Below are 15,589 nucleotides of genomic sequence, written 5' to 3' on the forward strand. Positions count from 1 at the left end.
GTGTTCCAGTGTTTCTACGGAATCCAAACTGATCTTCCCCGAGGTTGGCTTCTACTAGTTTTTCCATTCGTCTGTAAAGAATTCGTGTTAGTATTTTGCAGCTGTGACTTATTAAGCTGATAGTTCGGTAATTTTCACATCTGTCAACACCTGCTTTCTTTGGGATTGGAATTATTATATTCTTCTTGAAGTCTGAGGGTATTTCGCCTGTCGCATACATCTTCCTCACCAGATGGTAGAGTTTTGTCAGGACTGGCTCTCCCACGGCCGTCAGTAGTTCCAATGGAATATTGTCTACTCCGGGGGCTTTGTTTCGACTCAGGTCTTTCAGTGCTCTGTCAAACTCTTCACGCAGTATCATATCTCCCATTTCATCTTCATCTACATCCTCTTCCATTTCCATAATATTGTCCTCAAGTACATCGCCCTTGTATAGACCCTCTATATACTCCTTCCACCTTTCTGCTTTCCCTTCTTTGCTTAGAACTGGGTTTCCATCTGAGCTCTTGATATTCATACAAGTCGTTCTCTTATCTCCAAAGGTCTCTTTAATTTTCCTGTAGGCGGTATCTATCTTACCCCTAGTGAGATAGGCCTCTACATCCTTACATTTGTCCTCTAGCCATCCCTGCTTAGCCATTTTGCACTTCCTGTCGATCTCATTTTTGAGACGTTTGTATTCCTTTTTGCCTGTTTCACTTACTGCATTTTTATATTTTCTCCTTTCATCAATTAAATTCAATATTTCTTCTGTTACCCAAGGATTTCTACTAGCCCTCGTCTTTTTACCTACTTGATCCTCTGCTGCCTTCACTACTTCATCCCTCAAAGCTACCCATTCTTCTTCTACTGTATTTATTTCCCCCATTCCTGTCAATTGCTCCCTTATGCTCTCCCTGAATCTCTGTACCACCTCTGGTTCTTTCAGTTTATCTAGGTCCCATCTCCTTAAATTCCCACCTTTTTGCAGTTTCTTCAGTTTTAATCTACAGGTCATAACCAATAGATTGTGGTCAGAGTCCACATCTGCCCCTGGAAATGTCTTACAATTTAAAACCTGGTTCCTAAATCTCTGTCTTACCATTATATAATCTATCTGATACCTTTTAGTATCTCCAGGGTTCTTCCATGTATACAACCTTCTTACATACAATCTTTAAAAGTAATCAAAACACGAATGCAGTAATGATAAGGAAAAGAAAATTAGTAACATAATGCTAGGCATACGTTCTGTTGTCGCTTTATCTGCACTCGGTGGAAGGAAATCCACCGATCGCAGTCCGTGACTAGGTATCTGGAGCAATGCAGCGTCTCTGTCACTCAGTGTCAGACTCGGAAAATGTGGCCTCCTTCACTCCGTGATCTTCATGTTTCTGACACGTATTGTGTCATCCACCAGATGTAACTGAGGTTCTCTTCTCTGTCCGACACCGCAGATCCAGTTGACGTCACATACTGTCTACCGTTCGTGTCCTGGGGTCCACAACGGGCCAAGCTAAATAGTGAGGAGTAATTTTTTGGACAGGGGTCAGGTCAGGTGTGTAATTATCGAATTGAAGTCGGGTTGACTACCCATAGTATTCGTAATTTACTGGTAAATTAATTTTGTTTCAGGACTTACACAAAAACGTGTTCTGTAGAATCTTCAGCGATTATCACACACACTCGGTATTCTTCTTCTTGAGTCTTTGCCCCACATCAGCACAGGGTCAGCACGGTTATGTACGCATGTGACACAGTTAATTTTAGGAGTGGCCAGATGCTCTTCCTGCCACCACCCCCTTACCACCTTTGTCGAAATATATATACTCCAACAGTATGCATGCAGTGTTATTCGTGTTGAAGTGAGCAAAAGTTTTCTAAATGATTACAAAGCGTTTAACTAAGGCAGGACTTGGGTACCAGCCTGGTATTCATATAGGTGGATGTGGTAAGCTACCTAAAAACCACACCCAGACTGGGCGGCGCACCATCCACTCATCATTAATCTGCCGGGCAGATTTGATCTGGGTCCGGGACATCTCCCCATCCTGGAGTCGTGTTTTAAGACATACGACTATCTGGATGGATATCACACACACTCACGCAACACTGAAAACCGTTTAGCAAGCAGTAAGAGAAACAAAAGACAAATTTGGAGTAGGAATTAAAGTCAAAGGAGGAGAAATAGAAACTTTGAGGTTTGCTGATGACATTGTACGTCCGTCAGAGACAGCAAAGGACCTGGAAGAGCAGCTGAACGGAATGGACAGTGTCTTGAAAGGAGAATATAAGATGAACATCAACAAAATCAAAACGAGGATAATGGAATGTAGTCAAATTAAGTCGGGTGATGCCGAGGGAATTAGATTAGGAAATGAGACACTTAAAGTAGTAAAGGAGTTTTACTATTTGGGGAGCAAAATAACTGATGATGGTCGAAGTAGAGAGGATATCAACTGTAGACTGGCAATGGTAAGGAAAGCGTTTCTGAAGAAGAGAAATTTGTTAACATCGAGTATAGATTTAAGTGTCAGGTAGTCTTTTCTGAAAGTATTTGTATGGCGTGTAGCCTTGTATGGAAGTGAAACATGGATGAAACACAGTGTAGACAAGAAGAGAATAGAAGCCTTAGAAATGTGGTGCTACAGTAGAATTCTGAAGATTACATGGGTATATGACGTAACTAATGAGGAGATACTGAACAGAATTGAGGAGAAAAGAAATTTGTCACACAATCTGACTAGAAGAAGGGATTGGTTGCAGGACATATTCTGGGACATCAAGGTCAATGTAATAATGGAGGGAAGTGTGTGTGCAGGAGGGGGGATAAAAATCGTAGAGGGTGACCAAGAGATGAATACAGTAAGCAGATTCAGAACGATGTAGGCTGCAGCTGTTACTCATACATGTGGAGGCTTGTACACGGTAGAGTAACATGGAGAGCTGACCAGATCAGTCTTCAGACTTAAGACAACAACAAATACTGTCATTTAAATTTAAAATTAGGAAAAATATTCACAGAATATCGGCTTTCTGGGCTTTAATACTCGTAAATTCCTTGAAAATGGTACTATTGTCAATTCAGCTCCAAGCGTGGCCTAATTACACATCTGAGCCAAGTGTCCAGAATCCTGTTAACCATATGAAACAAATCTGTCGCTCATGTTTACCTGAAAAATAAAATTAGTGACATAGTAGCTTTGAGAACAAATTAATGATTGACTCAATGGCAGATAATCCGCTCAGCCTTCAGCGTCCCCTGGAGCTGATGCCAGGGTGCGGGCTATCGTTTGCAGCTCTTGTAAGCCTGCCTTTGTGTATGTCAAGTTAAAACTCGAGACCCAGACCAAAATTTTATTACTCTGGTCTTTCAAGTATACAGGTATAATCAATGAACAGACACAACACAGTTACAATTGATAATTTGTGCCAAATTAAAACTCAAATCAGATTTTCTGTTTCTCACTCTCAGTCACCTAACCATTAGTCTATTTTTTTCTGGCAGTGTTTTATTGTGCTGTAATATAATGTGCTAGTCTGTTGAACAAATATTGATACAAAGCTTACCATCATCCTTCAAATATTTTACATTAAATAGATAAAATAAGTGATGATATAAGTGTACAATTTTGCGTCCAGAAGGGAACAGATTTTTTTGAAAAAACAAAATAAATTAATTTTAAGTTCTTGTTGCACAACATTTTCACTATGCTATGTTGGTGCACTATTTCAACGAGTTTTAGATACAAGTTTGGGAAATCAAACAGTAGAAGTGCAACAACTAACAGAGAATATATGTTATTATTAAAGTTATCTGTACTACAAGAAATGAAGAAGTGTTATTTATGTTGATGACATGAGTGGCTTGTTCAGAATTGTTGTAGATAATAGTGATTTGTCCATACTTTTACAGTGTGAACATACTTCCAGGCCTGTCTCAAACTTTTTTTGTTACTGATGCTCCCATCTATGATTTCTGAACACTACTGCCAGAGGTCCTTCCACAGGGTATGTGGGAATCTGTGTTCAAATCCCAGCCTGGCTCAAATTTTCTGTTGTTGCTACATGTTCATTGTAACACAAGTTCAGTACTATCCGAGTGGCTTACACTGATATCACTTGATGTCAATGCATCTTTATTCATTGTACTCATTCAGTCAATTCATTTCATTTCAGTGCATTTAATTCATTGCATTTCATAATCAGATCTAGTGGAGAAAATTCAATATCTGAATTGTAAATAAAATTTTTATTGAAAATTTTCTGTAGATTTCCATACTACTCATTTGTCTTTATGGTGCTTCTAGCTTTATAGTATTGGTAAAATCACTAAAGGAAATATTTTGAAAATAATATTTTGCTTGGGAAATATGAATGAACGTAGGGTAAAAATAAGATAAAAATACTGTTCTTTCCCAGTATAAAACAGATCTTGCAATTGGTAAAATTTTCTTTGTCTCAAACTTCCATTTCGTTTTCAGATAGGAGAAAATGAGAGCATATGCTTTACAACATCGAAATCAAGCATTCCCCGAGAAAAACGTGAAATAGTGAGGCCACTGTCTCGAAAGGATATATTCTACTCAGGTTCTGTAATAAATCTTCCTGAATACAAGAGTCAGAAATCATTAACAAGCTACAGGCAAAGCGTAATTTCACTGCCCAAATATCCTCAGGATCAATTAGACATCGAGGGAGAGGGAGGAGGAAGTAAGTATTGCAATTTTCTGTTTCTGTATCAATATATGTAAATCAGTCTTTCCTTCTCATCCTGTCCAGTAAGTCCCCCTGACCCAGGATTCTGGGTGATTTTTCTGAACTGTACCCCTTTCCCTTAACCTCTCCAGACCTTTTCCCTCACCCCTCTTCCTACCCCTTGAACTCTTCTGCCAGAACGCTTGTAAACATTAACTATTTTTGTGTATGTGTTCCCCTGACACTGTTTGGAGAGTAGATTTTTTATCTGTCCATTTACATTATATTATCAATAATTTATTATTTTTGTTGTTATAATATATGTAAATTGTTTTTAATTTTGAGACTACCTGTTGGCATGCCACAAGTGGTACCGTTGGTACAATAAAAACTGTAGATCAGAATTGTTACTTAATACACTTATTTAAACTCACACTCACGAACAGCAACTATACACAAAGCAGAAACGTAACTTTAGAGATTTCTTAGATGATCATGTTTTAGTGAAGTTGGAAAGTTCAGTTACTTGTTTATCTTACCTGATATCAAACATCCAAAATAAAGCCTGAACTGTTGCAGCCATTGTGAAACTACTTCTTGACAACACTTCGCAGTGCTTTCACAAATTGCACACTTAAGCTCTTGGAATAAGAATCAAATGATGGTAAACCCGATACCTCATCTGTCAGAAAGTACACAGACTTACTTAGAGGCTCTGTAAGCTAGTAGAGGAACTAGGAATTTTTGTGTTAATTTACACTGATGGAAAAGAATTGCAACACCAAGAAGAAGTTGTGCAACATAAATAAGAGCTGGTAGGTGTGATTCTACATCTGACAGACAATGTCTGTGGCACTTGTAGTGCCACTGTGAGGACGCAAATCAGCTTTGCTTTAAATACACACTGTAACAGTCCTGAGCGTTAGTAACCTTTCACTTTGGATGTGGCTTCAGACAGCCACATGGCACTACTGAGAGGGAAGACCATTGAGTTTCACATATGGCTCTGGTGCATTGTCCTGCATCTGCAGTGGCAATTCGAGTAGTAGTTAGCATCACAGTGTCACAGTGAACTGTTGAAAATTGGTTACTTCAAAGACACCTCTGAGCCGGATGCATGCATTCCACTGACCCCAAACTACCACCATTTGCGACTTCAGTGGTGTCAATTGGGAGCTCATTGCAGGGTGTAGTGAAGATCTATTATGTTTTCTTATGAAAGGTGGTTCCGCTTCAGTGCTAGTAATGGCCATGTGTTGTTAGAAGGAGCCCAGCTGAGAGTCTGCAACCAACCTGTCCGATTGCTCAATACGAGTACATTGGACCTACACCTAGAGTTACAGTTTGGGATGTGATTTTTTTTATAACAGCAGGAGCACTCTCATGTTTATTCCGTTCCTCTTGACTGCAAATTTATGTGTCAGTCTGGTGATTTGACCTGTTGTGCTGCCATTCATTAACTGCATTCCAGGGAGCATTTTCTAACAGGATAACGTTTGCCTACATACTGGTGTTGTAACCCATCATGGTCTACAGAATGTCAACACGGACTGCTCGATCACCAGATCTGTCTCCAATTGAGTACATGTGGGACATCATTGGAGAACAACTCCAGCATCATCCATAACCAGCATTAAGTGTACATGTATTGACCGACCAAGTACAAGAGGCATGGATCTCCATCTCACAAACTGACATCCAGCACCCATAAAACACAATACATGCATATCTCCAGGCTTGCATTCAACATGCTGGTGGTTAAACTAGTTATTAATGTACCAGCATTTCACATTTGCAATGGCTTACCTCACACTTACATTAACCTGAGATCTTGCAATGTTAGTCACTTAAATATGTTACCTAGACAAATGCGTTCCTGAAATTTCATTACTCTACATTAATTACTTTACGGTGTTTTGATTTTTTCCATCAGTGTATTAATGAAACTGAGTCTAATGGCAACCAAGAGAATTCATGAAATGATTTTCATTTACCTATCAGGTTCTTGAACAACCACACTCACTAACAGAAATCATTTATAGCAGCTTCTTTCCTTCTTTACAGAGTGGTGAACAAATTCATTGCTATAGAATATGAACCTTCTCCATAGTATTCTGAATTGCGAGTAGAGAAGTGACATAAGAATACAAACGTAAATGTGCATTTGGATTCATGGACTTTATTGAGGGATTAGAAAAAAGGAACAAGGGAATGGCAGTTTAATGTATTTTAAAGACTAAAACAACCAGTGAATCATTTATTTATTTGTTTAGTTCGGGGACTACTGTTCCCTTTCGAGCGTAAGAACTAGCAGATAAACTGTTGCAGAGTGGTGTATGTATGTGATCCACTGTTTTTAAGGAGACTGAGAATACTCAGGGAACAGTATGAGTTCATGACACAGACTTGGCTGCTGTTTTACGGTATACTAAATTTCACTTAGTAGTCTCCTTCTAGGAATAAAAGCTCTAACCATGAGAAACATTGTTACCATAGTGCTTACTTTATTTCTCTTCTAATAATTTTCAAACTGTGTTGGCAGACTACCAAATACATGGGAATAAAAGCTCTAACCATGAGAAACATTGTTACCATAGTGCTTACCTTATTTCTCTTCTAATAATTTTCAAACTGTGTTGGCAGACTACCAAATACATATGTACCTACACTGTCATGTAATTATGAACACATAAGTACAAGAGAACTGCATATCAGCTGTAACTAATGAAAAAAAATTAAATAAATAATATGGGGAACATTCTATAGTGTAGGTAGTTGTGCTAAAAGTCATATATCCATAAGTTTTTGGAACAGTTTGTGTATTTTTTTGCCTGAAAATGTTTAATAACATGTACCTTATGGTTGATTCAATTTTTTACACATTCCCTTGCATATGTTTTTATTTGATTTTTCACATAAATAATTACACAAAATGAAAAGCCATCAGAGAGTGAATCAAAAAGAGATTGAGGAATTAAGAATCAAATTGAACATAGACAGGAAGGATTTGGTGTGAAGGAAAAGATAGCATATTCTGGAGGATAGTCATTAGCTATTTTCAGCTGATTTTTATTTGCTTATTGTATTTTATTTACACAATGCTCGTACATGAGAGAAAGGATATGTTAGAACAAAGAAGCGATGGTGAAGCGCTATTAATATTGAAAACTGCAGTTTTAACAACCAAGGGGAAATTTTGAAAAGTACATTTTGGAAGAATATAAAATATATTTGACTCATAATATGTATGATTTTATTTTATTAGAACTCAAATAACGTTTAAGTAGGAGCTGATATTATAATAGTAGCAGCTTTATTTCCCATTGAATCATATTTTACAATGATATTAGACATGTTAGTATTAGCAGATTTGTGTAAAATATGGAAATAGTTCTACAGATAAATGATAAACCAAAAATTAAAAAAGAGTGAATTTTAACAAATAAAAATTACTATTTTTGTACACATCAGAATTAATATTCAGTATAAAAAATGTATATGCCATCACACTGGCATTGTCAAAAATTACATGAAATATTTGTAAGCAGGCTGTAACACATAATAACAGAAACATAATTTGTTTCAACAAAGTACTGTTACACTGTTGACCATTAAGGTTACAGTATTGGGATGGGTAGATAATCTTACTTAATGTGCATACACTGTATGGTAGGAAAGAACACATGATTAAATTTGTAGGGGATGTGTGAGAGTATGTACATATAGTTCAACTGAGCTGGGATGACAGATGTGGGATAATATACAACACTGTTTCGACTCTATACTAGAGTTCATCAATTTTTGTGACTGGTCAGTAGTGACATGCCAGTCTCTTGGCAACCCATGCTCAAATATTTATATTGTATCAGAGATCTGGAGAATATGCTTGTCAGGCTAACAGTTGAACACTCTATGTGTGGGAGTAACTCAAGACAGCATGGGCAACCTACTGTCTTGAGCTATCTTATTGATATGTGACATCACAGCAGATATAAATGATACACACCAGCCATAACATCTTAGAAATGTAACAAGTGTGACCCAAATCACCCCCACAGATGGTCCTGTAGTGAACCTAATGACTTTCTTCATGCCAGGTACTGGGTCTATATGACAATGTTGAATACAGACAGACAACATTCATTCCCAGAGCTTCCACAAACATATACATCTATAGTAGTGCTGGAGAAGCTCATATGAAAATGCAATATCTGACACTCCCGTGTCTTGTGCTGTCATTCAGCAGATCAGTGTCAGTTTGACTATCTCTAGTGCCAAGGCAAGCAAAACTGTCCCAATGGTTGCCATGTTGTTAATGTGTGGTGCTCCAGACATTGTCACACTGCCCGTGTGGTAGATACTTGTCTTGCTGCAGAAAGCCCATTTCCTGACTATAGTTATGCAACATGGCTCAATGAACCTACAAAGCTGAGCAAATGACATGTCTGATTAGATTAGATTAGATTTACTTTCATTCCAATTGATCCATAGTGAGGAGGTCCTCCAGTATGTGGAACATGTCAGAAAAACAACAATACATGACAAATATTTACAACTAAAACAAATAAGCTAATGTACCATTCCACAGGTCCCAAGTGGAATGATCACCATTTTTTAATGAACACTATATAAAAGAATCATTTTACCAATACTAATGCACTGAATTTAAAATAAAAAAATTTTTTTTATTTATTTATAAGGTAATAAACATGTAATACAACTAGTATAATACTTATTTATAATGAACACATTACTGCACTGAAATGGTGCAGAAGTCAGATTGTACTTACACACACACACACACACACACACACACACACACACACACACACACACATATTTACAATGAACACATTACTGCACTGAAATTGTGCAGAAGTTATATTTTACTGAGAAATTCATCAATGGAGTAGAAGGAGTTGGCCACCAATAAATCCTTTAGGCTTCTCTTAAAGTGAATTTCATAGGTTGTTAAACTTTTTATGGCTGCTGGCAAGTTATTGAAAATGTGTGTTCCTGAATAATGCACACCGTTTTGTACAAGACTAAGTGACTTTAAATCCTTGTGAAGATTATTCTTATTTCTGGTATTGAGTCCATGAATTGAGCTGTTGGTTTGAAAAAGTTATCTATTTTTAATGACAAATTTCATTAAGGAATAAATATATTGGGAAGCAGTAGTTAGTATCCCTAGTTCCCTAAACCGGTTTCTGCAGGATGTTCTTGAGTTCACACCACATATAACTCTTACTGCAGGTTTTTGTGCCTGGAAAACTTTAGCTTGGCTTGATGAATTACCCCAAAAAATAATCCCATATGACATTATGGAATGAAAGTAAGCATAGTATGCCAGCTTTTTCATTTTTATATCCCCTACATCTGACAAAATTCGCATTGCAAACAGAGATTTGTTAAGACGCTTCAGCAGTTCTGTGGTGTGCTCCTCCCAATTGAATTTATTATCAAGCTGTAATCCCAAGAATTTAACACTGTCCCCTTCTTCTATCTTCTTGTCATCGTATGTTAGACATATACTCGTGGGACACCCCTTACAAGTTCTGAACTGCATGTAGTGTGTTTTTTCAAAGTTTAGTGACAAAGAATGGGCTAGGAACCAGTGATTAATGTCCACAAATATTTTATTAGCTGATATTTCTAAGACTACATTTGATTTGCTATGTATTGCAATGTTTGTATCATCGGCAGACAAAATGAACTTGGCATCTGGTAATGTTACTGATGAAAGGTCATTGATATACCCAAGAAAAAGTAAGGGCCCTAAAATGGAACCTTGTGGGACCCCACATGTAATTAGTTCCCAGTTGGATGGTGCCTGATAGCTTGATACATGTCTCTTTCCTAATAACACTCTTTGTTTCCTGCCAGAGATATAAGATTTGAACCATTTTGCAGCATTTCCTGTTACACTATAATATTCTAATTTACTTAAAAGGATATTGTGATTTACACAGTCAAATGCCTTTGACAGATCACAAAATATACCAGTTGCCTGCAATTTTTTGTCTACTGAATTAAGCACATTTTCACTGTAAGTGTAGATAGCCTTCTCAATATCAGAACCTTTTAGAAATCCAAACTGTGACTTTGACAGTATGTTATTTGAGATAAGATGGTTGTAAAGCTGACTGTACATTACTTTTTCTAAAATTTTGGAGAATGCTGGTAACAGCGAAATTGGACGGAAATTTGATGCTATTTCTTTATCTCCCTTCTTAAACAGTGGCTTAACTTCAGCATATTTCAACCATTGAGGAAGTATTCCACTGATAAATGACTGGTTACACAGATAGCTTAATATGTTACTTAGCTCAGAATCACATTCTTTAATTAATAATTTCATCATACCCACTAGATGTTTTTGATTTTAAAGATTTTATGATGGACATTATTTCTGTTGGGGTAGTGAGGGTCAAATTCATATTATGTAAGTTGCTTGAAATGTCTGGTCTGAGGTATTCCATAGCAGCATCTACCAAACCTGACAACCCCATTTTTTCAGTAACAGTTATAAAATGTTTGTTAAAGAGTTCTGCAACACTATACACATCTGTCACCGATGTATCATTTACTCTTAATGCTATTTGTTCCTCTTCATGTCTGGTTCTACAGGTCTCCTCCTTCACTATATCCCACATTGTCTTTATTTTGTTATCTTATATGACTATCTTTTCCTTGTAATATATTTGCTTTGACATCCGTATTACAGTCTTTAATATTTTGCAGTATTTCTTGTAATGTGCTATAGCATCAACATCAGGACTGTTTCAGATTGACAGATAGAGTTTTCTTTTTGTTTTACAAGATACCCCTATTCCTTGAGTAATCCATAGCTTCTTTGTAGACTTTGCTCTAACCTTGGTAAGTTTTGGGGGAAAACAGTGTTCGAATAAGGTAAGCACTTTAGTAGCAAAAGTGTTATATTTTTCATTCAAGCCATGAGCACTGTAAACATCAGTCCAGTGAATGTCTCTGAGGAGTGTCCTAAAATAATAAATTTTTGGCTTATTGATTACCCTCTTGAGCTCAGATTTAACAAATTTTATATCCTGTTCAGTGTTAACATTTAACAGAAGGAACTGCATGTCATGGTCTGAGAGGCCATTGACTATTGGTTTTGCAGCATACTGCTGCGAGGGCCCTGACTGGGGGCGGGAGGGGGATGGTGTCTGCAAATGGAGCAGGGTCCGCGGCTGTCGCCCATGGAGGAGCTCTGCCAGACTGCATCCATCAATTGCGATAGGTGCTCAGAAACAGGGTGAGGGCTGACATGGTTCGAAACGTGTTGACTGCCTTCGTCATCTGGTGTTTAAAAGTGCAGACAAGCTTCTCCGCCGTGCCATTGGACGAATGGTGGAAAGGGGGACTACAGATATGTTTGATACCATTGGCCTGACAGAAGTCATGGAAGGAGGATGCCGTGAATTGGGGACCATTATCGGAGACCAATGTGTGTGGCAGACCCTCATTGGCGAGAACGTGAGTGTAGCCTCTGTGGTGGTGGATGCCATGCAGGCAACATATGGGTATGTGGAGTAGGCATCAACGACGAGTAACCACATGGACCCCAAAAACAGGCCTGCAAAATCGATACGGATGCAATCCCAGGGCTTGCGAGGCACAGGCCAGGGTGTAAACGACTGAGGGGGGCTTGCCTGGTGACGCGGACAGACAGTGCACCCACGGACCTGGTGCTCAATATCGCCATTGATGCCAGGCCAATACACGTGCCGGCGAACCAAAACTTTCATACAGGACATACCCCAGTGCCCACGGTGTAACAAAATAAGCACCCAAAGCTGCAATTCCGGAGGGATGAGCACCCAATGGGCATCCGACTCTGTGGCCAACAGAAGGACATCATCGACAATGGAGAGCCTGTGGGACAGGTGGTGCCAGTGGCTGAAATCGGACAGCATCGAATGAGTAACATAGGAGGGCCACCCATGGAACACATAGTTGAGAACCCGTCGCAAGACAGGGTCATGGCGGGTAGCTGCAGCAATGTGAGCAGCCATAAGAGGTAGACCATCCAGTGCATCCCAGCGGGCGGAGTCAATGTGAACACAGAGGACCTCCTGTTGATCAAAGACTGGATCGGGGCCTGCTGGGAGACATGACAAAGCATCTGCATTAGCATGGTGAGTGGTGAACTTATACCGGATTGTGTAAGCGTAATTACATAAAAGCAATGCCCAGCGCTGGAGACATTGAGCCGTCTGCTCTGGAAGGTGATAGTGGGGTCCGAAAAGTGTAACCAATGGTTTATGGTCCATCAGCAGGGTGAACTTTGCCCCAAAGAGATAGGTGTGAAATTTTTGGACAGCGAACACGATCACCAGGGCCTCCTTTTCAGTCTGGGAGTGGTTCCGTTGTGCTGGGGTCAACGTCTGAGAGGCTTAAGCGATGGGCTGTTCAGAGCCATTGGCATCCCGGTGTGAAAGGATGGCCCCAATGCTGTATGCCAATGCATCAGCCACCACAACCAAGGGGCGGTCTGGAGAGAAGGGAGTAAGGCAAGGGGCGGAGTTCAGAATCGCCTTTAAATGAAGAAAAACCTGATCACAGTCGGGAGTCCAATCAAAAGGTACCCCTTTGCAATGCAAGTGATTGAGAGGCTGAGCAACGGAGGCAGCCTGGGGCAAGAAATTTAAGTAATAAATAACCTTGCCCAAAAACACCTGGAGTTCAGATAAGTCCTTGGGACAAGGAAGGGCCTCAATAGCCGCGACATTATGACACAAAGGGCAGATTCCATCTTTGCTAAACCAGTGGCCTAAGTATTCCACTTCCGGTTGAAAAAAAAAAAACACAAGTCCAGCTGACAGCATAAACCAGCAGACTGCAGAGCGTGAAATAAGGCGCTGAGGTTTTGCAGATGTTCCTGGTGGGAATGCCCAGTGTCCAAGATGTCATCCAGATAATTCACACAGGTGAGGATAGGCTGTGTAAGCCGCTCCAGGAATCGCTGGAAAATGGCCGGCGCTGAAGAGACACCAAAGGGAAGGTGCTTGTACTTATACAATCCGAGAGGCATGTCGGTAACCATGACATTCTGAGATTCAGCATCCAGCATTGACTGTAGTGCCGAAGTCCCCACACAGCCAAAGGGACCCATTGGGTTTCCATATGAACACCATTGGCATCGCCCAGACACTGTAAGTTACAGGCTCCAGAACGCCAGCTGCCTGGAGACGATCAAGTTCCTGCTTGATTGCCAACCATAAGGCCACCGGAAGGGGCCGGGCCTGGAAAAAGCGAGGCTGCACATCCGGCCATAGAGTGATGTATGCCTGAAAGCTGGAAGCACATCTGAGATTCATTGCAAACAATGACGCAAAAGTGGAGCACAGATCATCCAAGTCCTGAAAAGGAACAGCCATGGAAACAACCTTAACTTGGTCGGAAATTGAAAAGCCAAACAGTTGAAATGCATCCAGGCCAAAAATATTCGAAGCCAACAGATGGTTTCCTTTTAGATAGGAAGTGAATGTGGACATAGAAATTTAAATAAACTACTCTATATTTCTTTCTCCAAGTGATAGATGAAACTGAACGTTTCGTCAATACAGTTTCTGGTTATTGCACCTATTGGAAACCAAGATCAGACCATATACCTCAGAATTATTCCCTCGTTGGTCATTCTGTTGTCTTACTTTTGAAGCATTTGTATGTATCTCACCTCTTTCCAGACCTCAGTGACTTATCTCCATAGAATCACAGGAACCTAATTTTTATGTGTGTTCCACTGATTGATTGTTGGACAGTGTGATTCATCCTACTACTTACTTATTAATACTGATTTTCATGAGGCATTATCCTTAACCCTATTTAATTTATAACTTTGAAATTTATTGAAATTATTACAGTATTGTGAAAAAAGTGTAAGAAAAAGGGATCATTTCATGTTAACTATCATACATGCTGTTTCATTCGTTTTCATCCTTAGATCAACTTCATAGGGTCTATGTAATCACATGCCATAGCCAGGAGTCTTTGCAGCATTCTTTTGCTACGTTAAATGCACTGTATTTAATCCAAAGAGAGATAAGCTCATTAAAAATACAACTATTACCATATAGTTTCTAATTCTTGAATCACACCTTGAGGTGCAAATAATGAAATATGAAGGTATTGCTTTCTAAACACTACTTCTCTCTTTTTTTGCAGCATGCTCACAGTATTGTCCTGAATCATTTAGATCAATTTTGGGGACGATGATGGACATGTCTTTGCTCAAAGATCCCGTGTTTATGCTCATTAGCGTCAGCAATTTGTTTGGCATGATGGGACTGTATGTACCATTTGTGTACCTGGTTGATGCTGCAATTCTTGATGTAAGAACATCTTTTTATTATTATCTTTATTACCTAGTTTAATCATTTAAAAGTCATGACTGGACAGACTGTAACATTCTTACAACCATTTAATACACATAATTAGGAATATACATACAATAAAACAGAAATACATAAATGAAATGTATTAAGTTCTTGTGTAGCTTAATAACTGGAAAGACAGGTATTTAATGGTTCACTTTCTTTATGATCTACCAAATTCAATGATAAGAATTTCTTTTAAAAATAACCAAGATGTGTATCAGTGTGGTTACATTTCCATATAAAATAAAGTATCAGAAGTGAAGTCTGTGTTTAGTAGGTATGTTAATATTGTATTAATCTGAATGCTCATGGGCTGAGCATGATCTAGGTAACTGTAGACAGTTATGAAAAGAAATTAAGTTTGACTTAAGTTTTGTCTGAAGTTTTTCATGAAACTTGGGTGTAATGTGGTGGCACAAAACTTTACAACAGTCACAGACATCTTGTTCATTTCACTAGCAATATTCTGACAGACACTATATAATATTCTATATTAATTGGCCAAAAGTCAT

General features: G+C 38.9%; 1 protein-coding gene across 1 annotated transcript in view; it reads left to right on the plus strand.

Annotated features, from left to right (window-relative positions):
* LOC124722154 overlaps positions 1–15,589 on the plus strand; it is a 310,300-nt gene that overhangs the window by 275,857 nt on the left and 18,854 nt on the right. The window contains 3 exon segments of the mRNA XM_047247357.1: positions 4,464–4,692; positions 12,110–12,115; positions 14,866–15,032. Coding sequence (XP_047103313.1) covers positions 4,464–4,692; positions 12,110–12,115; positions 14,866–15,032 — 402 coding nt within the window.

This window comes from Schistocerca piceifrons, chromosome X (assembly GCF_021461385.2).
Source record: "Schistocerca piceifrons isolate TAMUIC-IGC-003096 chromosome X, iqSchPice1.1, whole genome shotgun sequence".
NCBI lineage: Eukaryota > Metazoa > Arthropoda > Insecta > Orthoptera > Acrididae > Schistocerca > Schistocerca piceifrons.